Source organism: Myiozetetes cayanensis, unplaced genomic scaffold (genome assembly GCF_022539395.1).
Source record: "Myiozetetes cayanensis isolate MyiCay16 unplaced genomic scaffold, myiCay2020 scf10, whole genome shotgun sequence".
In the NCBI taxonomy this organism is placed as follows: domain Eukaryota; kingdom Metazoa; phylum Chordata; class Aves; order Passeriformes; family Tyrannidae; genus Myiozetetes; species Myiozetetes cayanensis.
Window position 1 is genome coordinate 8289279 of NW_026086605.1, and position 27106 is coordinate 8316384.

The 27106-nt window shown below is 39.6% G+C and overlaps 1 protein-coding gene across 2 annotated transcripts in view; it reads left to right on the plus strand.

Annotated features, from left to right (window-relative positions):
* The first annotated feature begins 218 nt into the window (after positions 1–218).
* CCDC186 (coiled-coil domain containing 186) overlaps positions 219–27106 on the plus strand; it is a 35754-nt gene continuing 8866 nt past the window's right edge. Inside the window, exons 1-11 of one of the 2 annotated variants that reach the window (XM_050338880.1) lie at positions 219–345; positions 13815–14502; positions 16794–16920; positions 18861–18989; positions 19934–20146; positions 21457–21576; positions 22141–22245; positions 22586–22684; positions 23442–23528; positions 24110–24252; positions 26725–26980. In XM_050338880.1, the coding sequence (XP_050194837.1) occupies positions 13832–14502; positions 16794–16920; positions 18861–18989; positions 19934–20146; positions 21457–21576; positions 22141–22245; positions 22586–22684; positions 23442–23528; positions 24110–24252; positions 26725–26980 (1950 nt within the window). In that variant the 5' untranslated portion in view covers positions 219–345; positions 13815–13831. Of the gene's footprint in view, positions 346–2291; positions 2471–13814; positions 14503–16793; positions 16921–18860; positions 18990–19933; positions 20147–21456; positions 21577–22140; positions 22246–22585; positions 22685–23441; positions 23529–24109; positions 24253–26724; positions 26981–27106 lie in introns of those variants that run through there. The other variant, XM_050338871.1, reaches the window with a different exon arrangement.

Here is a 27106-nt window from a genome sequence, read left to right on the forward strand (position 1 = left end):
GAGCAGCTTAAGACCATCTCCTCTATCCTACAGGACCTGCCGCTTGGAGCTGTTAGCACCGTCAGCGAACGCCTCGCTCGGTGCCCCTGGATCCCTCAGCGCCCGCAGCCTTTCGAGGCGCCGCTAACCCCGAACCCCGCGGTGCGGCCCGGCCGGTCCCGCCCCGGGGCCCCGCCGGCTTCCCCGGTCCCGCCCCCGCTGCCGGGCCGGGCCCCGCGCCGCCGCTGCCGCCATCTTTGTTGATGTGTCAGCGCGCCGGGCCGGGGCGGCCGGCGGGGCACGGCAGTGGCGGCACCATCGCCATGGCGGGGCTCCTGTTCACCCTGCCGGCCGCGCAGCGAGCGGGTGAGGGGCCGCGGGGGGAAGGCGGGCGGGGTGTGTTTATGTGTATGTCTGTGTCTGTGTGTATGTCTGTGTGTGGTACGCGGTGGGGGCACCCCCAGCCCCGCGGGCGCTGCCCGGCACCCCGAGGGGGCGGCGCGGGGCACCCGCGGCCGAGGGCGCCCGGGGCTCGGGGGACGGGACGGGACCGGACGGCGCTGCCCGGCGGGGTCGGGGAGGGGGCGGCGGGGCCAGTGATCAGCCTCGCTGTCAGCCGACTGTAAACCCAGGGGGGACGTGGCCGCGGGGGCGAGGGGAGGAGAGAGGGAGGCAGGCAGACAGACAGACAGGCAGGCAGACAGACAGACTTCCTTCGTGTGGCCGCGGCGGGGCATCTCCCCGTGCGGGTGGGGGCACTGGGCTGGTCACAGGTCCGTGGGTGAGGCACAGGAAGGTGAGAGTGCGGTGACAGGAGGGCTGGGCTGGGCTGTGCTGGGGGTGCAGTCCTGCCTTGGCAGCCCCTTCTCAACCAGGAGCTCCGGGCGGGCAGCGCTGGCTCCGGTGCTGGCTCGCAATCTCTTTGTTTCTTGACAGCCTTCTCCTCCGCGGTGTTAATTACGTTGTCCTGTTTCGTTTGGCTGCGTGTTGATTTCGCTGCATGGTTAAATAATTCGATAACAAACCCCAGTAAGTGTTACGCCAGTATGAAGGTTATGTTTTTAGAGCCGGCTGCGGTACAGTGCGTGTCCTGGCTTTTGCGGATGGTATTTGCAAAAGCTGCTTGCCCTTCTGGGTTTGAAAGAAGGACTTCAGCGAGGTGATTATGATGTAGGCTTGCGGATTTTGGCTCTTATCCTGGAAAATAGTCTGCACAGGTGAGTCTGATATGTGTATACTGCCAGCAAGACTGTGCAGACCAGGAGAGGATTTCTTGCAGAATTGAAACCTGTGTGTAAGATTAGAAGTATGCCATTCTAGCTTTGGTGTTGGTTTGCTTTACCTTCTTATAAAACTGCTTTTCAGAAGTCAAAGCGTTGCAAGCAGAATACAGTAAAACCTCACATGTGGCCAGTGTCTCGGTATGTTTTGTTGTATAAGGAAATTGTTGTAACAGCATGAGCCACAGCTGCTTTTCTCTATCCACAAGGAAATGTAATCACTAGCTGCTATGAATGCTTATATTGCCATTGACTTTAGGGAGGAGATGGTTAAGCTCTAGAGATATGAGAAACTGAAAGTGAAGATGTTTCAAGAGGCCATAAGATGACATTTGAAATGACGTTTTATGAAAAAAACCCCAAGCCTAGTTCTGTATTGCCTTTGAGTCCTCCTTTTCCTGAAAATCTTCGATCATACGTTTTTGTCTTGGCTTTAAAACAGTATTATTCTGTCATTTTATAAGACTGACTTTGAGGTTGTTGACAGATGTTTGTTCATGTTGTGAGGTTCAGTGTTTCAAAGTGTTGAGAAAAGGACTGAAGAACCAAATACAGAGACTGTTTTTTTAGGTCATAGTTAGCAGCTGGGTTGCTTAACACTCACTACCCAAGGCTAATATTGGATTTCCTGAAGCTAGCTTTTTAAAGAGCTATGAAAAATAGAAAGGCAAGTGTTGTTTTGGATTTTTGTAGTGTTATTAAAGCATGTTAAATCAGTAGTCTGCAAGTTTTGTTAATGTGTGGGTTCCAGGAGGCAATATCCTGTACTTAGTTCTGGGCTGGGTTTTTCTGAACTGATTTTCCTATTGCCGAAAACGATATTGGAAAGCCTTATGGATAATTCTTATCGTAGAGTCATAGACTAAGACCCTGCTGGATCAGATTGAGGGTGAAAAAAAATATCATCAGAAACAAATTGGTGTCATAATAGGGGAGAAAATCACGACCCTGATTTCAAGAAGTGCATGGAATGCTGGTTGTTTTTTTTACTGTGATAATATTGTGTATAATAATATCTCATGTTAATTAACAGAAGGCGGTCTTCTGTAGACTTACAGTTGACTTGTTCACATCCTTAAAGGACTGAAGTTTTTTACTTCTTTGTTTCCAGGGATACTGGAGAAACTCTCTAGGAAAATCAGGTTTGAAAAGAGTAGAGCCTTACCGTGCCCCTCAGTGGTGTTTTCCAGTACACAGTGATCATGCAGACGGTAATGCCATGGTTGGAATTTTACAACCTTCTTGCATGTTCTGGAAACAGCACGTGAAAAGAGCCATTTAAAGAAAACATGTTGTCATCTCCAGTGCCAAATATGCTAAGATCTGTATCGTACCAATGCCATAACACTACAGGTTTGTGAGAAGGTCTGCCAGGGCTCCAACTTCTATAGTGTGAACAAGAGTTATGGCTCTGTTATAGGGGTAGAAGGCCTGTCAGAGAATGTGTGCTCAGTCATAAATTTGATTTCTTCTCCTCACTTATGACATTCTTCTTTGCACAGGTGATGTTATCAGTGTCAGAATGCAAATGCAAACAGTGCAGGAGTAATGACTGCCAAGGCTGCTACTGGCCCTGTTGTAAGAAAAGCTGCAAGTGTGATGCTAAAATCTGGAAGGTTAGAGTAGTGCTTTTGCTGGAGTTGCATTGGTTGCTGAAGTATAGACTCATTTTCTTAAGAGTGGTTCTGTGCTGAAAACACTCTAGTAACAGAAGGTTGCAAGTCTGTACGTAAAGCCTTAAGTATCCGAGTCTTATGAAGTTTGCAGTAAAAGGATGCTGTTGCTAGAATGTTGTTTTCCCCTGATATAGATGAGCTTCCAACTTTAGGACTAGTTTGACAAAAAATAACATTCTCAAAATGTACCCCGTGACTTGTGATGGCAACAAATCCAGCCTCACTTGTTAAACCTTAACAGATGGACTTTATTTTGGCTGTTACTTGACTCCAGACGTGGAGTTAATATGACCACATCATTAACCCATGCACGAGGTTGGTGGAAAACCTGGCGGTGCCCCGAAGGAATCATATGCTATTGTTCAACCATTGAACTTGTGACGTAAGCAAGGATAAAGTTTGAGTAAACCTTGTCTTCTGAAGTACTTGTCCCATGCTCAAAGAATCAATAGAAATGCTGAGCTTTGCACCTTGGTGCTGGCATGAGGCTATGTAGTCAGTGCTTAATGAAGTCAGATTAAAAAACTGAGAAAAATAACTGAGATTAAGTATTAAACTGATAAAAGCAAGGAAATCCTGAGAGTACCCACTGTGTACATGCACTGCTCCACTCCCTTCCCTTCAAGCATGTGCATCAAAGCAAGTCTTTGTGTGAGCTGAGTCAGGAGCTGTGTCAAGTTATGCCTGGGCTGGAGGACTTGATGTCCCAGTGCACAGCCAGCTTTTCCACGAGTACTGCGAGTCACAGCTGTGCTGTCTGTATCGCCGGCCTCGAGTGTTTCTGGGTGGATGGAACCAGTTTACATTTCATCTTCCTTCTCAGCACTACCCCAGTAATCTTCAGTCTGAATTAGAACAGTATTGTCTACTTGATCTTGGATAAAAGTGAATTATTATTGTGAGAGCTACTGTAGGTGGGACTCAGGTGTGTTTCTTTTTTTTCCTATGTATGCTCTCTGTGAATACAGGAATACAGGAAGACCGTGAGTGTATGAGAGCTCATGGTCACCCTTTGTTTTGTATGAAATAGAAGCAGTGGTGATCAACTGCATCTCTTCTTAAGCTTAAGAATTCTGTCTTTTCCTTAAGTACTGTGATGCTTTTCGGTCCAGTTCATCTCCTTTTATTGTGTTTCATCACTTCTAAGCTCGGGTGGCTTGCTGATCTGATTAATGTTACGTGTGGAGTTGTAACCAAATGTTAGAACCTGAAGCCAGAAGGAGTTTTTTGAAATTCATCTCACACAAGATTATGTAAAATATCTGGTTTCCTGGACCTTTCTATCCCAGTCTCTTTTGATTTAGTTGAAACCTTTGGTTTGTCCCTCTAAAGAGCTGCTGTGCAGTAGAGCTGCCTTTTTTATCTTGTCATGTAGAATAGAACTTATTTAGTTAAATTATCTTTTTTTTGTTTTTTTGTTATAAACTTTGGTTGCAAATTAAATTATCTATAGGATTTCAGTTTTTCCTCTTCTGCAGTATTGCTTGGTGACATAATGCTTAGTCTGGGAAAGTAATTTTTGACAGAGTTCTTGTGAAAGATACCAAGCAAAATACAGATAAGTTGGGTTTTAATTGGGAACAACACTGAAGTTTGCTTTGCCAGTGTAGTTTGTTTTGCAATGTGTTGAGCAGTAGACAGTAGTTAAAGGAAAAAGTAGCTTGAGGAAAAGAAACCAAAAACCTCACCCAACAAGTGAAGTAGAAAGGTGTGTTCAGTCTGTTCGGATTAGTTTAGTTTGAAAGTATTATCAGGATTACAGTAAGATAAACAAAGTGAAAAAAATCTCTTCAATTTTATTTTTAGTCTTACTGTCATGGAAAATTCTTAGCAAGAGTTCTGGTGCAATGACAGATTGGCACTGGCTTGGAAAAGTTTGAACAACGATTATTGTCTAGTAAAGATGTGAAAAGCTTTTGAAGAGAGGCATCTTGGGTTTTACAGTGGAACAACTCCACTATAAGAGGATAGAAATGTTTTTGTACCCCAGAATTATTCTTTAGCAGACTTACTGGGTTGTCATTATATATATGGTGGCAGGTAAGCTGTCCTACAGCTTCATTTCTTATCTGAGTGTAATAGGTTGGAATTAAACATAGATTGAAGTGGCAGCTGATTTTAACAGTGATCTGGTGGTTAATGGTTACTTTAATGTCTCTGTCTTAGGATAATGTGTTTAAAGATAATAGTACTTTATGATTTTGTAGTGATTCAGCGGAGATTCTTTCTAATAGAATATACTGCAGAGTGATATCTAAAGGAGAGGAACAGTCCATTGTGGAACAAACCGTTCAGACAAATTACAGTCATTATAATAAATGCTATGGCATTTGTGAGGCTTTTTTACATGTAACATCTTAAAATCTTACTTTGGTTGCTGATAACTTCATATGTGTGTGCCTTTTCAAGAAATCTCCAAAAATCATTATTCTCTTCAGTGTTCTTCAGCCAATAAATACTGATTAACTCTTTGAAATGAAGTCCATCTCCTGTGTTACACTGGGGTACATTGCATCTCATGTTAACTCAAATTTGCAATTGAAAACTGGCTAAATCATTTGTACTCTGTCTTTTTGTTGCCCAGGAACTTTCAAGAGGGAAGTGGGTTTGTAACCAAACTGTTCAAATGCTGCTGATGTGCAGTTTTTGCTTTTGTTGGGGGTCTTCTGATGAGCATCTGAGCTCCAACAAAAACACTCTTATGACCACTGAAATTTCAGTCATATGTTGCTTCACTTCACAGATGCATGAGTGGAAATGGAAGGCAGTATAAAAAAATTGCCCTTAGCAGAGCCTTTAATCTATACTGCAGTGATTGGGGAAAGAGATAACACATTATTGCAGCATAAATGATAAATGTGGTTTTGTTAAAGTTACATATTCGTCTGTGCTTCGTGAGCAGTAGTAGCTGTTACACAGAGTTGCTTCTGAGTTGGGATTCTGCTTGAGTGCAATGAACTGCGTGTAAAAATCTTGTAAGTGGGAATCTTCAAAATAGATGTAAAATGCATGTAATGTCCTCTTGGAAATTCACAACTGCATTTTAGTCTGCTCTTGGGTGATACAGAAAAGAAGACAGTGTTTTCTTTGTTCCTTATAGTTCTGTGAGGATAATGCATTTCATTAAAGAACACACCAAAATCTGCCATCCAGACCTCCCAGTTCTAGATTTAGCTGTTAGTTTGGACTTTTTTAGTAGCCTCTTGGTATTTGTGTATTGGCTTTAGTAGTAGTAGTATTTCTGTTTTCAGGTATAACATCTCAATGAACAGGCCTCTTGATGATTGGAGAGCTGTTGGAAAGCCAGAGTAATGAAATAAACGGTTTCTGGTGTCTCTTTAGACCAGCTCCAGCTTCAGGTGCTTCGGTGCTCTACTTTGCTGTCTGAAGAACTGGAGGTGAAAAACAGGGCAGTTATTGGGAAAGCATTACATTTATAACTGGTTTAACTGGAGTGTAGAATTTTCTGTTCATCTAACACTGGGCTATGCAGAGATAAAACCCACAACTCTCTTGCTTGAAGGCAAGCTGTATGCCCACTTTCCTAAATTCAGTTTTGCCAGAACTGTAGTACTTCATAAAATGTCTGCTTCTGGCACCTCCAGTATCAAAATTGAAGCTGTTTTTTCCTCTCTTGTTCCTGCAACATTGGGATCTGCTGGAAAAACAAATCTTTGCAAACCCATATATCAAACAAGCATTTTTTTGGTTGAATTGGAGAGAAGAATGCAGAAGAGTAGAGGTGTTTGTAACATAATTAGCAATGTGGCACAGAGAACAGTAACACAGCACGTGGAATAGACAGGTCATTATTTTGGGGTTTATGTAGTGCTGCTCAAGTGTTTTGGTCTGGTACTAGGGAAAAGAAGTAATGATTTGCTTTCACTGAGCATGTTGAGGATGTTTAAGAATAAACCCCTTTTATAAGTATCTTCATAAAAAGCTCTCCAAAGGACAAGCATTATCTCTTCTGGTTATTGACAATGCATGCTAAAGCTGAACTGCATAGTTCAGAAACCAGAACCAGTGTGGAAGGTTAGTGAGTATTGCAGAGCATTTGAAAAGACTACTACTTAAGGGTGTTTGCTTAGACTTTTATGACGAATTTGCAGTGGAACTTGTCTTGAGAATGTGCCATCTCGTAGAGCAAAATAAAGAGTAACAGCAGCAATTTTGTGAGTTATCGATCTGGTTCTTGAGAAAGAACGAGGAAGTAAGGATGGCAAATTACGACAGAGAGAGAACTGCTCTGAAACAATTTCAAGGGCCTTATTATCTAGGTAGGTTTTTCCTGTAAACATGTGGACTTCGTCTGGAGGTGTGCAGTGTTGCCTTAGCAAGTTCACAGCACGCCCTGCAGGGACAGAGCAACTCTCTGAGTGCTGAGTTGCCATCCATGTAAGAGTGGCAGGGACTTCTGTGAACGTGGGCTTCTTGTGTCAGTGTCACCAGATTTTTCTGTCACTGAGCTGCCTGCCTGGCCACATCATGGTACTTAGGACCCTGCTGACCCTTGGAGTCACCTGCCCTTGAGGCCGTGGAGCACTTCATCTCTCCTTTCCTTGTCCCCCACCTGCTCTCTGAAGTGCATCTTATCTGTATTGCAGCTCTGAGTAATTTTGAGACTTTATTATTTAAAGGAAGTTTGAGTACTCTGCTGTGACAGAACTGAAATGGAAAGGGGAAAGCTTTGTAAATTTACCTTGTACTTTTATTAAAAATGAGCTTGTTTCGTAGCCTATGGTTTTTACGTATCCAGAGTTGAAGAGCACATATGTTCTTAGCTGAGGTGAGAACTGTTTTGTCATGATTTTGTGGATTGTATGTGTACTTATTTGGAGAGCAGATGATTCCCTCTTCATCAGGGACTCTGCTACAAGGCCTCTCTTAGGAACACAGCTATGAGTGAAAGACCTCTACTCAAAGATGATGCAAACCTGTTTCTTATTGAATGGAGCTGACATAATTGAGTGCTGCTGTCCATTATATTAAGTAATGCATGGTTGAATGTGTCTCATGTACAGTGAACTGCATTTACTGTATTAACTTCCTATTCCCCTTTCAGAAGGTTTTGTGCCTCAGAGTCACTTATCTCAATGCTCTTAAGTTTCTTTTCAACCCTGGGTTGAACAAGGTTTTGTATATGCATACACCCATGAAGCATTAGTCCCTCCTTCTCTTTTGTGCCCCTCTCACTGCAGTATTTTTAAGCTTTGTAGCATACATTTATTTTTTTTCTTTTAAAGCAGTACTTTCTATTCCTCAAGACCATGACAGTCAATCTGTTTGCTTACAGAACCACCCCAGGCACACACTTCTGTCATTCTTTAATCTCTTTGTTGTAAAAGAGCCCCATTGTGATAGTTACTAGGTGACAAGGTGCACACTTTATTTTTTCCCCTTGTTGTTAGTGAGTTCTCAGCAAATGCTTACTATAGTTATAATTTATGTTCCTTTAGATGTCCTCTCACATGTATTTTAAAATTTGCTGAAGCAAAGTAATTTCCTCCTTGCCTATTTACAACTTAAGTGTTGATACTTTAGGTCAGACTATCTATTTTATGAAATTAAAGGTTAGAGTTGATAGTGCATCTGCTTAGGAAAGTCGTTTGTAATTAGGGGTTTAAAAGAATCTTGTTTGCATTGAATAGGAAGATTGAAAAGACAGGCAGTTCGAAATGACATAATATTGAATTAAAAGGTACACGTGCCTGTACTCACAGGATAGCAGGCTATAGTTGGGACAGGTTGTGCTCCTAATTAGATCAGTGCAGACAGTAGAAGGCATACAGGGAATTGCTTTCATCATGAATTACCTTTCAGTGGCTGGGAATTAGCAGTACTGGAATGGGGGTCTGAGGGGGGGAGGATTTTCAACCGGTACAGTGGATGAGCAGACAAGGATGAGGGTGTCAACAGCTTTCCTGAAAAATTAGGAGTGTATGTACTTTTAGCAGAGGAAAGGGAAGGATTGACTGTTGCAGAGACTGCTTTTTCTGTGCCAGTGAATGGACTCTGAAGTGAGAGTTCATTGTTAAAGCACAAGCTTCTCTGCACTGCTGCTGAAGGTGGCTGCAGGAAATATTGTCTTCCTTTTATTTTTTTTTTTGGTCTTATAGAACCATGTATCAAGATTTTTGATGTATACCAAGCTAGTCAATACTTGTGTTGTGTAAGATACTTTCTTGAAGAGATTAAATAAATGCTTGTCACATTTGTTCCTATTTTTATCATTTGGTTAGCTATTAATAGAGGATGCTTATATTGTGTAACAAAGAAAATGAATGAAAACATTGCTATTTCCTGAGTATTTGCATTCCCTTACATACCTGTGAGACATTTCTGTCTCAAAAAGCTGTTGTGTTGTCCACTCATTGTATTGGCAGGCTCTCTGCTCCCTGCTTTTGATTGCAGTCACTTGTGCTATCAGCAATTTAGCAGATAAGCACGTCTCAATTTACTAAGCATGATAAATGGTTGTAACCCTTGCCAGCACCAGCCTTTAATGTTGTGTGTCCTGTGGCTGCTGTTTAACGACTTATCCATTTTAAATTTTATTTTAGGACTTGGAGATCCTATATGCTGATGCAGATTTAAACTTATTTTTGTGAGTAATGAGGAAAAGTATGTACGGGCGTATTGAAGAACACATCTGTGATGAGAGAAAACAGTGTTTCTCTAAGAAAAAGGCAAAGTTTTGCTCTTGAAGGGTACAGTCTGTATTCTGATGTATATATGCAGAGAGATGTTTTGTTTGCTTGTGAAAATGCAGCCTGAGGGCCTATTCATCTGCAAAGTGAGCCTGGCTGAGCTGTGCTCCTGTTCCTCATTCTCTGCTGCTCACATCACCACGTTCTGAATTGCTGCGTTTCCACTTGCTTTGGTTTGTGTTGCTGCACTGCGGGGAAACAGAGCCGGCTGTGTGCTCAGCTGTGCAATAGGGGCAGGGACACGGGGAAGGTGTGTTAAGAGTGTCAAACTAATTGTGAGCTGTAAATCAGAGAGGAGGAGGAGGACTGGTCAGACCAGTTATGTGAGTGCAAAGAGTCCTGTCACAGCAGCAGCAAAGCCTTACAGCCCAGTGACAGAAAGCTTTTCACATGCTGCTCTAGATGGATGGAAGTTATTCACGGTATGTGGGCAGGCAAGCTTGGGCTGGGCTGATCTCAAAATGCCAGTTGGAGAAGTTCTTGCTCAGGTTTTTAGTCTGACTTGGTAGGAATTACATTCTCTGTGGCATAGGCAGCAGAAGGGACATCCACTGAGAGGGTGAGACAAACATCACACGGAGGGGATGAGGAACAACACACCTGTGCTGTGTTGTTAGGATGAACATCAGCCCTGAGGAAGGAGCAGGGCAGGTGGTTGAAGGTGGAAGCTCAGCAAAACAGTGCAAGAAGGTCGGCCAGTGCTCGCCTGGCACTTTGCTGTCAATCAACACACTGTGTGCTTGTTTGGTGTTTGAACATATCATTACATAAACTAGTTCACTTGCTTGAGTCAAATTCTTTGATTGTTTTTGATGCCTTCTGAAAACCTCATAACATGCACTAAACTATTGTTTCTTTAAAGTGCAATATACATAACTTAGTACTTCCCTAATTTTGGAAAAATTATTTGTAAAGCTGAGTAGGGTGATAGAAGATTGACATTAAACCTGGAAAAGCATGGAGCTGCTAAGAAATGTGTAGCTGGTGTGCAAATAATATCTGCAACCTGCTATATATGTGTGTTTGATGTAAAACAGTCAGATATTTGCATGTTTCATTTCAGCAAGCTACTGCTAGGCTGGCAGTGTTGATCCTTTTAAGCTTCTTTCACACAAACCCTTTTGCCTACAAAGCCATGAGCCTTTCCTTTAGTAGGGTTACTGCAGTTTTCTGTCTCTGGCATGACAAAGGAGGTATCTGCTGTACTCAGTTGCCTGAGGGAGGCACGACAAAGTTTGGATATTCAAGAGACATTTGAATATCAGTGTGATCTTGTGGACATTTCTGATGTGAAAATAAATTGTGATCCTATGGTCAGTTTCTGTTCAAAAGTGGGCAATTAGAATGCAAAAACTAATACTATTCAGTGACAGTAGGAAAAAAAAATCTATGTATGTCATAAACAGATTCAGATGGATTTGGGCAGATAAGTCCAACATCCAGTGTGTTGGAATCAGAAAGACTGGGAACTTAATGTGGTAAATTATGTTCTAGATACCATTGAAAATTAAAGTAGGACTGTAGGGAATACTGAATCATAATTTACTTTTCACGCTTTAACCAGTTTGTATAATCACTACTCAAATTCTTCTTACATTTGATATGAAACCTACACTTTATTTATGATTGATATTAACTGTAAACGATTGTGAATATGGAGTAGGTGGCCTTTTTTTTTTTTTTTACTCTGTGACTAATTGAGTTGTGCAAATAATTGTATTTCTGTTTCCATGTAGATTAATCTTTCTAATTCACCGTGTTATTTATAGAAGAAAGTAACACAGTAAGAAAACTTAGTCACCTTCCTAATGTGCTGTCTTAATAGGGCTGTATTTTTCACTTGTTACTTTCATATGAAGATAAACACCACCCTGTTTGCTGTCTGGACTGGAAATTTTAGGTGTAACAACCAACATGGAAGTTCACGTTATCTGATTCTACCCCTTCTTTTCCTGTGGAAGTGGTGAACTTAGACTGGAGTAACTGCTGTAGAAAAAAAATAGTACCTCAGCTTTATGCTAATATAATAGTGTCTTTTACAGCTGAATGGATTATAAACCACCTATGACAAGAGAGAACAGTTACTAGAAGGTGAATTTTTCTTCCATCTTCACTGTATCATTTGCAAACTATCTTACTGTTATTGATGGTATTAAATGCACCAGTCTCAAGGCACTGTTTTTTAATGGTTTTTAATTAAGTATGACCCAAGCGTGTTCTGCTACTATCAAACTGAGCATAACTGCAAAAAGAAGTATTCACTCTTTTTGTTTACACATTGAGATTGTCAGTTGGGTTTTTTTTGTTTCAGAATATCAGCAGTACACTGTGAGCTTTCATTACTAGCAGAAGGTACCAGAGATTAGATAGGTTCCAAAAGAGCATTTGTTTGGACTGCACAAACCAAGTAGATGGATTTCTTGGCTCTGGTGTTGACCTAAACATAAATCATTTGAAGCAAAGGGGAGTAAAGGATTTTATTAATTATCAGGGATTTGTTTGTAAAGTGGCGAATCCTTGTGAAAGTGTCACATTGTGTACGGACTCTCTCATTCCCCTTCTGTATTCTCATTTGTACCTGTCCCTTACCATTTGTTCCTGTGGATTTGTACAGAGTTAGGGATTGTGGCATTGAGGTTTTTTGCTTTGAAACCAAAAAGGAAAAGTGGTTTGCGTGTTACTTAATAAATGTATAGTTCTTGTTTGATTATTTGTGACTTTTGTCAAGTCATGACATGTTCCCGTTCATATTCTCAGCCATATGCTCAGTTTTCCGTACGCTCTTGTGGATTAAGTGGCAGTTGTGGCTCAACTGTTGGTTTCAGATACTGGTGGTAGATGTTTTGTGTGATGATATTTCCTGGTAGGAACAGCTGGGCTGAAGCTGCTGCTTTGTTTCCTTAGCTGGTTTTTATACCTAGTGGTGCGAGGTGGTAGTAGTAGCAATTAGTGACAGACCTAATGGGACTCACTTATCCTTCTGCTTTAGCAACGTCAGCCTTAGTGTGGAATGCTGGCTAATAAGGCAGGACTTGGGGGAGTGGAGCCAAGCAGTACAAAGGGGTTTCCTTTCAGGCTGAGGCAAAGGGCAGGGCATGGAGCTGAGTGACTTGGACTATGTGGCTGCCTGAGAGAGAGCTGAACAAATGAGAAAGCAAGGGTGAAAACAAGTTTGATGTTGCAAGGTGGCGGGGTTACTGCTTTCTTTGAGACAACTGTCGGAATAGCAGAGTTGAATTTATAAATGAAGAATTTGCCTTGTTTTTAAATAGCTTAATTTATAGGGTTGCATCTAAAAGTTAGGATTGCTGTAATGAATTTCTCCTTATGGAAATAAGGGCTTCATGTGCTTGCTAAAATTGCCAGTAGTCTTAGCAGGCACCACCTGGGAATCCCGAAAAAGAAGATACAGTGTTATACCCAGGCACTTCCATAAGTGTTCTGGCTATGGGCATCTCAAGATGGTGTCCTACCAGTAGAACATTTTCTACAGAGCTTTTCAAGTCTTCTAATATTTGCTCTGCAAGCTACTCTTTGAGAGAGCAGATCTGCCACAGACCATCTGTGCTCTTCCACAGGGGATTTTGGTTTCCTGAAAGCAGATGGGAAAAGAGAATCTCACCCCCATCCTCCCCCAGTCCCTTCCCTGGGGTTCCTGGGTACATATACATTGGCTGTATGACTGCTGGTGAGGATATGACAGTAAGGAAGTTATATATTCTATCTGGATGGGGGGGGTCACCCTGTGTTGTAAAAATGAATAAATCAAGACATATTGTTGCTTTCAAATCATGTGTAGGAAAGCAAAAGCTGTAAGACTCTAGATGGTTACTTTTTTTGTTATTTTATGTCTGAAGTGCTTTTCAGAGGTGATTATTTGGAATTTTTGTGGATTTAAATGGTAGAATTATTAATTCTAAAAATCTGTTGGTTTTATTGTCTTGGCATTTACTATCTCACTAATTGTTGTTTGTTATCCCTGATTTCTCACCTTGTTTTAGAAAAACTTAATATTGGAGCATTTACTTAAAGTTGTGCTGAAAGAGCAACAAACTCTGCATAACACTTAATATAATGCTTTGAATTTTACTTACTAGTAGCCTTTATTCCCCCTCAGTCTCTTTTGGTTTTGAATATAATATGTTGTGTAATGTGAATTCTTAATCTAGATTTCTGAAGGAAGATTATGGAGGAACATTTACCAGAAATGCAGAGCATGCTGGAATCAGACAATCTGTTGGATGATGCCTCTCTCAAGACCCCAGATAATGAAAAGTGTGATAAAACATCTGGAATGGAGGACTGCTCCAGCATCAGGTGTAGTGGAGGTGATGCTGATGCCTTGGAAAGGGAATCAAGTTTGCCCTCGGATCAGGATTCAACAGCTGTTGGCATAAGCAGCAATGGGGCCCCAACAGAAGAAGAGCAGCAGAGTGGAGGGACAGACTGCTGTGCCAATACCTGCTGTGAAAGAAAGGTAGAAGGCTCCACTAAACCAGAACATTTACCTACTGAAGAACTTGAACAACACAATCCAAAAACTAAACAGACAGAGCAGTCATTAATGGAAATATTACAGGATCTAAGGGAGGAGTCTGACTTTGTGAAAAAATCGAGTGATAAAATCTATTCAGAAAGCCCTTTCGACACAGACTGCACAAAGAAGCTCATTTCCACGATACATCAGACTTCCTCACAGGAGGATTTGCTAAAGGAAATAGAGTCTGAACTCTTATCCACGGATTTTTCGAAGGAGCGAAAACTCCCAAATGGTGTGCAGAAGGGTGAACATGCCTTGGCCGTGTTTGAAAAATGCGTGCAAGACAAATACCTGCAGCAAGAACAAACTATAAAAAAGTGAGTATTTGAGTACGCTCCTCACAGTTGAAGGTTTGTACCGAACAATTTTGGCTGCATGTTGCATGCAACCCATGTAACATTTTAATAATGAAGCAAATTGTCTCTTGAGTTGTTAAAAGGACAGTTAATGGGCTTTTTCTATTTATATTCTCTAAGTGAGGAATTATTTTTACTTGTGGTATGTACTTGTAAATAAAGGCATGTGCTTAGATATCTGAATTCTTGCAGAATTTGGCAGGAACTGAATAGCCAACTGTGTCATTGAATAGCCTGCCAATGTCTAGAATTGCTTAAATACTGTAAAAGTAATGGTGAAATACAAATAGTCCAGGATTCGTTCCGTCCATATGTGTCTCTGGAGAAATGAATCTTTGTAAGTACTAACTCCCACAATGTGCATTTTATTTATGTTTGAAATTGCTTGTTTCCTTTCCAAGTAATATTCAGTCTCTTGTCATAATCCAGCAAAGTTGTTAATCAGCTGAGAGCTATTCTTTGAGTTGGAAGCGTCATATATAGATGAACCAATGTCTTCCCACATTTTATAGGACAACTTCTGAACTGTGGCTTATAAGCTTCACTGTAATGAACTGGGCTTAATAGTTCTACCAGGCAATGTGTACAACATGAAGAATATTCCTGTTCATCAAAAACTTGATTTCATGATCCCTTACTTGGTGTTTCATCCCTAAAAATGTTGGGGTTTTTTGCAACCTCTAATTTCATATTTATTCCTTTTTGCAGAGCTGGAAATGAGTGTCCTGCTTTTCATATAAAGCTCTCCAATACCATGATATGAGATGGCATCAGAAGAAGGGAAATCAGATAGAGGGAGAGTCCCAATAGGGAAAATGTTCTCTTGCACTTCACCAGTTAACCTGAGGAATCATGCATGTGAAGAAAGTCACTTGATGACAGGAAGGCATGAGAATGCACAGTTAGACACTGAGTAGTTACAGAGGGAATCTGAAGTGGTGGGTGTGTAGATAGTTGTAACTGCAGGAGTTCATGAGGTAACGAGTTTTACTTGTTTAAGGTAAACTCAGGTCAGCGTTTCCAGCCGTGGACCAATTACTTTCTTAAAGACAAATGTTTATGTATATATGTATATGTTATGTATACATACAGAAGGCCTTTTATATAAATAAGTGTTTTGTCTTTCCAGCTGCACCCATTTGACTCTTGGGGACACCTCAAGAGTGTAAAACTTCTGTGGAACATGTCATGGTTGGTCCATAGAGTATTCTGGGTTGTGTTTATTTTAGCACTTTATGATCAGCAGAATTTCTTGTAACATTGTTCTGAAAATAGCCAAGTTGTCTCTGTGATCAGATCTAAATATATACATGAACAACTATGGCATAAATTAAGAATTTGTAATCCTGGAATATTCATTAATAGATCAAAACCAGATCACAGCTGCTAAGCTCTCTTTCACTGGTTTCTACTTCCTTATAATTTAGGAGATTAGTTTGTTTAGAGAAATTTTTTTTTCAGCAGAGTAGAGCTAAAGATGAAAATATATCTGTAAAGGTATATTTAAATATCTTTTCCAGGTAAATGCATGCAGTTGGTGGCCTAAAATACCCGCCATCTAACAGGTCTGCACATTTGAGACTTTTTATTCAGCAGTTCTGACAATGTGAACTGATAATGTAAGTTCAGAGTTCTATGCTAGAAGGTCAAACTAGATATGTGGTGGCTTCAAACATCTCAGCTGAACTAGAACTGTTGCTAAAAATTGAATTTTATAAGGAACATGACCATGGACACTTGTTATATACCTACTTAGGACTTATAAAAACCCCCAGGATTCCATTTCTTACCAGGCTGTGAACTTCCAGGGATACTCTTGAGTACTATTCACCCATTAAGTGAATAAAATCTCTGTGTTTTCAGACATTTGACTGGTGGAACTGTCTGAGTGGAAGTTACTGTCTTACTTAAAACCTTAAAATTACTAACATGGAGTAATTACTAACTCTGGAGTTTCAGAGAGTTACCAAATGCCTTATGTCATCTGTATCACAACAACCCTAAAATGCTGGAAACAAGCAATTTCCTCACAAGGAAGATGCTGTTTGCTGGTTTGGAATTAAGTTTCACAGGCACAGCATTTTTCTGAGGTTTTTTTTTTGTAAGGCTTTCATGAATTTTATTAGGATTTCTGTCTTCCTAATAAAATTTGCAGATCAAAGAGCAAAAATCATGTGTATCAGAATTGGAAACAACCAAAAACCTGATGTACCTTGTTTTTAATTTCTTCTTTTTTTTTTCCTCCTTTACAGATTGATTAAAGAAAATAAAAAGCATCAGGAACTGATTTTGGAAATTTGCTCAGAAAAGGACAACTTAAAAGATGAATTGAAAAAACGAACAGAAACAGAAAAGCAGCACCTCAGCATTATTAAGCAGGTACAGATAACAAAACAGAAGTGCTGGTTAGTATCTCACCTGTATGTAGTGTCACTACTGCCACTGTTAAACAAGACATGATCCCTGGTAGCACAATGAAGGAGGGGATGGATGTCTGTGCATGTTATTCTATTTAAGAGGATAATTCTGCTCTTCTATTTCAAGAAATTGTTTGAAAGCCATTAATGTCTTTAGATAAACCGACTTTCTATACAAGCATTTCCCCAGGGGCTTGTTAGAACCACAAAAGGCCAGAGAGGAACATGGCGTGTCCATTGGTGTGGGCTGGTTTTAGTTTGGGAATAAAATGTATCACATCAGGTGTCACGGCTTGTCTGTTACAAACCTGTCTGCTGATGTCCCTGCAGTTGGTTGGCCAGCTGATTACAGATTGTATCTTGGAAATCTGGCAAGAGATAGTATTTAAAATATTGACTTCTGTTTGTCGAAGTAGTGGTGGCTATCCTGGTTGTCAGGTTTCTCTGTTAATGCCTGCATCACACAGAAATCTGTTCACAAAACAGGGTGTCAGACTTGTAGTTCCAGAGGAATATATTAATGTGTATGGAAGCTTAGTCTGTCTATAGTCTGCTTAATTTCAAAGAGTCTTTGAAAATCCATGATGTGATTGAAAATGGATTTGAAAGGTCTTATTTCTAGGCTGCAAATTAGAATTGCTTGTGCCTGAATAAATCAGTATGAGCAGCTCACTCATTTTCTTTTGTTTGTATTTCCATGATAGCACTGCATGATTTCATGAGGGTGTATCATGCAGCAATTGCTTTATCCCATTCTGAAAAAAGTATTTGTGAGGGAGTTTGTGATATTATATGCTTGCAAGTAGTTTGAGAAAATATTCTCTTGGAGCGTAATAGTTTTATATGGTGGTTGGATCGTGCCTGGAATTGTAAGATGCGTTGCTCTTGAGTTTTCTCATTTGTAACTGTGAGTGTTTTATTGTTTGAATTTCTGAATTAGTGCTTTCTGATAACTTTCAAGTAAATGAAAGCTTGGCTGCACTCACAGCTCCAAGCAAACTGTGCGTGCTTTTATGTGTAAAACTTCTTGTATGGCCAGTGATGAATTTGCAAAGCTGAACAGAGTGTGATCAAGTCATGGTGTAGTAACAGAAGCATTTTAGGTGGTTCTTGCCTTTTATGTAACAGCTTGGAATTGCACAAAAATGTAAGACACTGACCACTGAGATCTAGTCCCTTCTTCCCCCAAGGAAACAAAAACCTATAATCTTGGTGAGTTGGCTTTCCCCTGGGACAAGGGGATAGTCTTTAGGCACGATTTGAACAGGGTTTGGGTGGTATCACAGCTTTATGTAGCCACCATCCTGCTCCTACTGGACTTGCATGACTTGGCAGCGAGCACATTCTGGGAAGTGTTCCAGTTAAAGTGGGTAATTATTCTTCATCCACATCAGGACTCTGGTTGGGTTCACTGGGTGGCTAAGAAGAGTGCCAGCACAATGACTAAGGTCCTCTTCATTTGCTGAGTTGTTTTCCAATGAATTAATTCCCAGTCCAGTTGAGTATGGATGCATGGCTGCTTTGATGGCAGGGTGAAGGATATGGCACAAGGATAGGAACAAAAAAAGGGTGGAAGGTGAAGCAACCTCAGGTTGCAGCCAGCTCTGCTCTGGCATCTCAGCACTTGCTGTCAGTCTGATGTTTTATGTAGTAAATTACTGTGCCTTGTGTTTTACTTGATTTGATGCATCTTCAGTCTCACTGAAGATGAGAAGTGACATCTTTCATGCTTGTACTGTCATGCAAAAGTAGATGTTGATATGGGGAGTTGCATCTTGGCAAGTGTAAAATACAGGTAAATATCTGTTGAAGCATCTAATTTTGTGTGAAATGTTCCTGCCTGTGTAAAACATGATCAAAGTGTTATTTTCCCTGTAATTATATCATAATGTTGTCTTTCAGCTGGAAGCAAGAATAGAAGAGCTTAATAAAGAAGTGAAAGCTAGTAAAGACAAACTTGTAACTCAAGATGCAGCAGCCAAAAATACTATTCAGCAGTTACACAAGGAGATGGCCTTTCGAATGGAACAGGTAATATGGAAAACCCTAAATTATTGAACACTGAATGAAAGAACTTGGCTCTTGTAGTAAACATGTTGGATCACCATGTAGCACAAAATTTCCAAAAATTGGAATTAAACATGAGTTTTTTTGATAACTGGTACCGGTGAGTTTCCAAATAGCAGTTAGCACTCTAGAGAACCTGAAAGCTCTTGTAAAAAAATTGTATTTTTATATGTACGGAATTTAGCCCTCAAGGAAATCTCATTTTTCTTACCTGTAAGCTGAATTTGATTCAAAAGGAGCTAAAAGCTTGGAAGTAGCTTTTATCAGACAGGCTATCAGAAAATTTAATATTTTTCTCAACTCCAGCACAAAGCTGTTATTTTGTCTTTATGTTTTACTGAGATCTGGGATTTTTTTCCTCTTCTTAATATTGTATTATGCCAGTATTTTCTCGGTTGAATGTATTCTGAAGCTTGGTATGTGATTTTTTTTTTTCTCCTCTAATTTGAAGCAGAATTTGTTAGTGCTGAGGTGGGTAAAAATAAGTCACTGAAAGTAATCCATCTGGAATATAGTCCACTGGATAATGATTGTGCAGCTGGCATGTGGATGAGGGAAGACACAGGACTGGTACTGAGTACTTGCAGAATTATTTTGTTACTAAAACTTCCCAAATACACTTCTTTCCTTCTGAAACAACAAATTATATACCAAATTACTGATGTATTGATAACTCACTTGAGATGTTTAGCTGTGATTCTGCAGCTCCTTAGACACATATTCACCTTATTAAAAGTACGACTAATTCCAGTGTTTGAGGCATTTAATGTTAATCTTTGCAAAAGTGGAGTTTTTGAGTCCTACCTTGTTATACTTCTCTACTGCAATACTGAAAATACCCAGTAGTGTCTTACAAGAGTTAATTATGAAATGCAAGATTGATTCATTCTGGTTTGGTATTTTTCAAGGCAAACAAGAAATGTGAGGAGGCGCGCCACGAGAAGGAAACAATGGTGATGAAATACGTCCGAGGGGAGAAGGAGTCACTTGACCTCCGGAAAGAAAAGGAGATCCTTGAGAGAAAAGTGAGAGATGCAAACAAAGAAATAGAAAAGCATACTAATAAAATCAAGCAGCTTTCTCAGGAGAAAGGAAGATTGCACCAGCTCTATGAAACTAAGGTACTCAAAGTTTTGCTGTATGGCTGGGAGTGAATGATTAAAAGCACTGTCAGAACAACCTTATCACTTGTTTGCTCTTGCAGTTGGTGAAAGAAACCTGTTTCCATTTGGTTTTGCTGTATAGCTCTGAAAGCACCTTTCCTCCAAGTGAAGGGGAAGAAGTTACTGAGTTCTCGTTGTCATCTTTTTGAAGTTCCTTTTAATATTTCCCTGGATATTAGTTTGTGAAACGTTAGGGATTTTTTTATTTTTAATTTTTTTACAAAATTGAAAAGACTGTTTGTTGCAGATGTCTAGATTTTGAGGTAGTTTCTGAGTTGTTTGGATTTTTTTTAAAGGCTGCAATGGTATTAAATTATTGCAGTCTATTTTTTACCATTTTTATGTGTTTAAACTCTGGACTTCCTCTTTTGTAATACTAAAAAGTAGTAATAAAGCAATAGGATTTTTCAGACCCAATTCCAAAAATTTGCTTTTTTTGTTTTCAGAAAGCAGTGAGAGAGAACTATTAAATTATCCAAGTCTTTTTGTATTGTGCTTCACAGCTGTGTTTTGCAATTCTATTTCATCTGAAAGATCCAAAAATTGATAAATGACTACGCATCAAACTTATATTTGAGCCTCTTCTGAGCAGTTGTAATATGCACTAAAGGATACATCCTAATAAAAGTACTAAAAACTATGCTTCTGAAATGAAAAAAATCAGCTCTGTGTTCTCTCTTACATGACTAGGAAGTTGGGAGCATGATTTCAGGTTTACTAAACTTAACACACTGTCTGTGTTTGTCATTCCTGAGGGTTACACCAGAGCCCTACAGGAATTGTACTGCCCTCATTGTGCTGCTCGAAACTCTCTTTGCAAGATGAGACTATTACTTCAGGAATGCAGTTAAGAAGTATGGCTTAATGCAGTAGTTTGTGGGTACTGATCTAGAAGGCTGCACCAGCAGTGTGTTTCTGTTGACATCCTTTCTTGGCTCAGGTTACTGATTTGACTTGCTGAGGTTTTGCTGTCAGTGCTCTTTCACAGGAGATATTGGAGACCAGAACTTCGTCTTTTAACAGATATGTGATGTTAACATACATTAACACTAATGCAACCTTACCTTGGTATTCAAACCAAACCCCCTTTTTGGGTTTTTTCCCCTGGATTGTGGAACAAAGCGTTATTGGGCATTCTCAAACATGTGCGTGATTTTGCAAAATCCAGTCACTAAGGAAAAAACCCCAACTTGAAATAAAAAGCAGGAGTCTTGTTGTAGGAACACTGGATGATTTAAAATAAAATAAAACCTATGACATTTTCTTAGGATGGTGAAGCCACTCGACTCAACAGAGAAATAGAAAAATTGAAAGAAGAAATCAATTCTCATGTTATCAAAGTAAAATGGGCTCAGAACAAATTGAAAACAGAAATGGATTCACACAAGGTTAGTGAAGTGGTGCTGATACCATGACATGAAATTATAGTCAGAGTATTGTAGTTGTCATACTGTTTACTTTTTATATGGTATTAAAATCTATTTCTAAACTGGTGTTTTGTTTAATTTGAATACCTGCAGCAAGAGTCAGAATAGTGCTTTGGGAGATACTGATGCTGTAATGGAAATGTTGAAAGGATGTGCAGGGAGGATGTATAGGGGATTCTGTTTAATCTGGTGATCGACTTTTAATTTCTTGTTGGGGGCTTTTTTGTTTGAATTAACTGTCATTTTTGATTAGTTTCTAAGAGAGTTAAATCTATCATCTGAAAATCTATCATCTTGGCACACAAGCAAGAGATTATCTTGTGCTTTCAGTGTTGGGCCAAGTGAAATTGCATAAAGCAGTAGTTGAATGGAAGCAAGAGGAACAGTAATGTTAGACTCATTTGTTTTGTTAATTCTTTCCAGACTGAAATAAGAAAGTTTTATTATGAGAAATTTTCTTTCCAGATTAAGTTAGATAAACAGGTTTAACTAGGTTTAACCCATTCTTTATTACTCTTTTTGTAGGAAACGAAAGAACGCCTCAAAGATGCAATGACAAAATTAACAGAAGCAAAAGAAGAAGCAGATCAGATAAGGATAAACTGTCAAGAAATGATAAAATCCTATCAAGTAGGTACACTTTCTCAGGAGGTCAAATAAAAGTTTAGTGTCAGAGTGTTCTTTTTCCTCCGTTTCTACCTTAAACTGTAGCAGGGAAGAATTATCCTGTGCAAGCCACAAACTGAGATGAATAGTGACTGGTTTCTTTACTGGCAAGTTGTTGAGTGAAAGGGAAAATGTTTGTCTTGATTGGTAAGTGGCATGGGGGTCTCTCTTGGCATGTTCAGGATTATTAGATATGTATCTGCAGGAAAGACTAAGTGATATGAAAAGCTGTCTGTACACTCACAGTATTAGAAAGGGGAAAATAGAGCTCTAAAAATCTATGTATATTTGTCAATCCCTTTAGGAATCAGAAGAAATTAAATCAAATGAATTGGATGCAAAACTCCGAGGAACTAAAGGAGAACTCGAGAAACAAATTCAGGAGAAGTCTGATCACCTGGAGGTAAATATGTGGTGTGTGGAGTCCATGCAACTGGCAACTTAGTAGTTAAGAATTCCATGAGATTTTAATTTTGAGAATCTTATTTCAAGCTGCTTACATTTTTGCCAAACTCTTTGATTTGGAGTTGTTGGGTTTTTTTGGCCTAATACTACATCCCACGTGTCTGCCTGCAGCACTGCTTTTTGGAGGATGTTTTCAGATACCACCTTGGATTAACTTTTAAAAATCAAATTTAGGAGAAAAATGCAATATAATGAACATGAAATATATTCTCTTGCATTTATAAACGTGAATGTTGCTGTACTTTAAAGCACAAATTCAGACGATAAGCAGGCCTTTCTCTGACCAGTGTTTTGGCAAGTTGTATTGCAAGGAGAGACAAGGAACAGCCTCTGTTCTGTGTAGAGATTTGCTGATCTAAAAGTGAAATTCTCTAATGATGTAGTACCTGCCCACAGCTCAAATGTGCTTATGCCATCTTCAGAATTGACCAAGTGTCAGTTTGCCTAGAACTTTCCCCAAGGGTTGTTGTGGCATAGACATCTGGTTTTAACCATTTATGTACCAAAACCAGAGTGTGTCATCTCTGTCTTCTCAGTTCAGAGAATAAAGAAACTTTGAGGTTTTACTTTGCTTTTTGAAGATACAAACCAACCCTTTGGGTTACCTGTGTTGGAGTGGCCTGTATTGGCCTTGATTTTTTCGAGATGCTATTGTACATTTAGTTTTCTAAATGAACTTTTCACCCTTTATAAAGGTGCATCATGCCAAAATAAAAGAACTGGAAGACCTGAAGAGAACGTTTAAGGAAGGCATGGATGAGCTTCGGACACTGAGAACAAAGGTAGCGTGTGCTGTGCTGGGTTGCAGTGGGCCTGAAGCACAGTGTTGGGTTTTGGATCAACACTACATTCAGTCCCTTAATTGTACTTCTATTTCTTTCAAAATAAACAGTGGGATTAGAGACTGGCTGGCATGAGATTAGAAGTCTCATATGGCCTCTGGTAAGGAGTATATGCTGTCTGTAACTTGCAGGCAGTCTGTAGATTAGCGTGTCAGTCACTTTATCCAGAGCAGGGAATTTAGCTCAGTGGGACTGCAGAAAAAGGAAGGAAGTAAGGGGTTGGCTTGGTAACTGGGGAAAGATGATGTCTGTGGGTCCTGGTCCATTAGGCTGGTAAGTTTGAGTCTTTGGACAACACTGATGTTCATCACACTTGTTGAATTTCATTTTTTGGTTTGTTTTGTTTATTTTTTTGACTGTATTTGATCGGAAATATTTTGGGATATTGCTCTAGGTTACTTGGAACCACCAAAAAATTAACACGTGATCTTTGTACAACAGTCTAGACATATGATCAGTATAATTTACCTCTGAAGTTTGTGACACTAAATAGTTTCTGATTATTTTTTTTTTCTGTTTAGGTAAAGTGTCTAGAGGATGAGCGTTTAAGAACAGAAGACGAGTTATCCAAGTATAAAGAAATAATAAATAGACAGAAAACGGAAATTCAGAATTTACTGGACAGAGTCAAAACTGTAGATCACCTACAGGATCAACATCAGAGGTATAGCTGTGCCTTTGAGTAATGACTTAAAAGATTATCTGAGATGTGGAAGTGTTTTCTTTGTTGAAGTTATTGATGCTTTAAAATGTATTGTAATTTGAAGAATCCCTGTCCTAATTTAAGTGTTTTTCTAATTTAAATCAATATTTCTAATACTTGAGATTGGTCTTATTTATAAAGCAAGGGGATTGAGATTGATAAATTTAATTCAGTGCCTTTCATTATTAGAATAAGAAGTGCTTGATTTCCAGCACAGGACGATAGGCCTTTTAAGTGCTTGTTTTATTGAGGAGAAGCCACTGAACTGCAAAGATAGATGGCTTCACAAATGTGCAGTTGTGATGGATGGAGGAAAGCATTTAATGAGAAGAATTTGATGTACTTGACAGATGCTATATTCAGGCAGTGTGGAGCATTTGTATTTCTAATGGACTGGAATTCTTTTTGCTTTGTCAAAGTTTGCTCATTTGAGAATGTGAGGGAAATAATCTCAGAGAAGGATTGGGCTCGTGCTCAGTTCAGGAGTGTCTGAGCATAGTCGTGTTTCTGTGTGGTACAGATGGACCAGGATATACAAATGCTCTGCTGGTTCTAGTGGTGTTGCATACATGGAGATAGATAAATGTCAGATAAGCAGAACCACCCATGTGTCCCTCTTGTGCTGTTAAACAATTCTCATTTATCATTGAAAAATACTTCAGTAATTATAGGCCTTCCTGAGCGTTTAGACAATTAAACTCTTTCCATTTGCTGTGTGCTGGTCAGCTCTATTGTCACCGTGTCATCAGCCTTTCTAGGGAAACTGCAATGAGTGAGAGACAACTGAAGCCTACACTTGGATCAGTAACAGTTATTTTTCACTTGGAATCTTGCCAAATGAATTAAAGGGACTGTGATCAAAGTGTGAAACCACAAATGTGTCTTTCCAGTTATCTTTTCCTCTCAGTAATTGAGACATGCTTAAATGTCTGTCTCTCATTCCTATTCAATTTGGATTTTTTTTTTCAGTATCCGTGCCATATATTTATTAATCCTACATCAAACTTCATATTGTCTTTTATTTCTCTTCTAAAAGATTTTAACATGTTTTCAGTACTCCTTAGAATGGTAAAGTTGTGCAGTATCAACCACAGATTTAAAACTTGGACTGGTAAATTACTGTTACCCCCTGTGAAAGAGAAATCCTGGAACTTTGCCTTCTATTACCTATTGTTTTATAGAATAAATAAACTTAACTGCCCTTCATTTTCTTGGAAGCAAATGGAAGGAATTTCATCTTCATTCACACAAAACCATGCCTGTTCTATTCACAAGAAAAAAATAGAGGAGGCAGGTTTCTTTAGCCTAGGGAAGAGAAGATGGAAGGCAAACATCCTGAAATGTATAAAAGGCTCTATTATAAAGGGAATGTTCAGCTGTCCTTGTTTGGTGGAGGAAGATGATTTTAGGTTGAATGCTGGCAAGAACTTTGTGGTTGAGCTGGATACTGGTCACCTGCAGCATTCCCTGGTCTCCTTGGCTGGCAAACTTTAAGGATAAGCTAGAGTTCTCTTTTAGGATGGTCTAAGCGTTTACTTTTGCCTGGTTCAACCCTGACTGTAGGCATAGATTTCTCCTGTCATAATGAAACAACATATTTGAAGATGTCAAATATAAGCATAGCCTGCTGGCAAAGATTTTTAAATGCGAGCTATAGGTGAAATAGTTTGCAGCACAAATGACTGAAAAAAATCAGTGTGGTGGCTGTTCAGTGTTAAGTTCAGTCTTCTTCTGAAAGGTGGAATTAACCTAAAAGGACTATAAAGGCAGGGTACAATACCTTGGATTTTATAACTTTCTCTAAAGTGTTGATGATAACTGAAAATACACCATTTTTCACTCAAGTGGATTGCATGTGATAGATCAAAAGTCACCTAATGGGAGTGTTTCAGTAGAAACAAAAACTTATTTTGTAGAGGGAGGGACTTATTTTTGGGAGGAGGGATAGTGGAGTAAGACAGGTCCTTTGATTCAGAACTGCACTGCTTGGATAAGGATGTTTCAGAAATCATTGTACTGCTGCCCAGAGAAGCTCAGAACTGAAAGTATATCCCCATCTCTTGAAGACAAGTCCTCTTACAGAACGGCCACCTTTGCAGACCTTCCTCTTACCTGCTGGATCTGGTTTTGAGGGTTTTGTTTGCACCCTGTTTTGCAGCTCAGGAAGTTGAATATAGAGAGATGGTCTTCTTTGAAGGGAGCTAATGCCTGCATGTCCTTCTGTGGGATGCAGATACCTCTTACTTCAGCACTGCAGCACGTCATGAAATTAAGTGAAAACTTTGACATTTAAAATCATCCAGTGACTTAACAGATGCCCCAGGGTCACTAATTGGTCCCCTTCTTTGAACTTGACCTGACTGCCTTTATTTCAGTAAGATGTCATGCCTTTAAGTTCAGCTTATCCCTAATAAAATACAATTGTTTTGACAGAGATGAACAAGAAATCAATGCTTTAAAGGAAGAAATAGATGGTTTCAATTCTCTGGTTGCTGATCTCCAGAAGGACATTGAAGGTAGTCGGAAAAGAGAATCTGAACTATTGATATTCACTGAAAAATTAACCAGTAAGAATGCACAGCTTCAGTCTGAAAACAATTCCTTGCAGAGCCAGTTGGATAAGCTTTCTTACAGCGAAAGAGAGCTGCAGAATCAGCTGGAATGTGTTCAACAGGCTAAAGACGATGTGGTGAGTACAGTGTGCAGCTTGTTTTTTGCACTAGTAAGATGTCTGATACAGATAAAGATGTTCCACATGACTACCACCTTGTGTCTTTGCTTACCTGACTGCAGTTTCTCATGGGGTTTGCCAGTT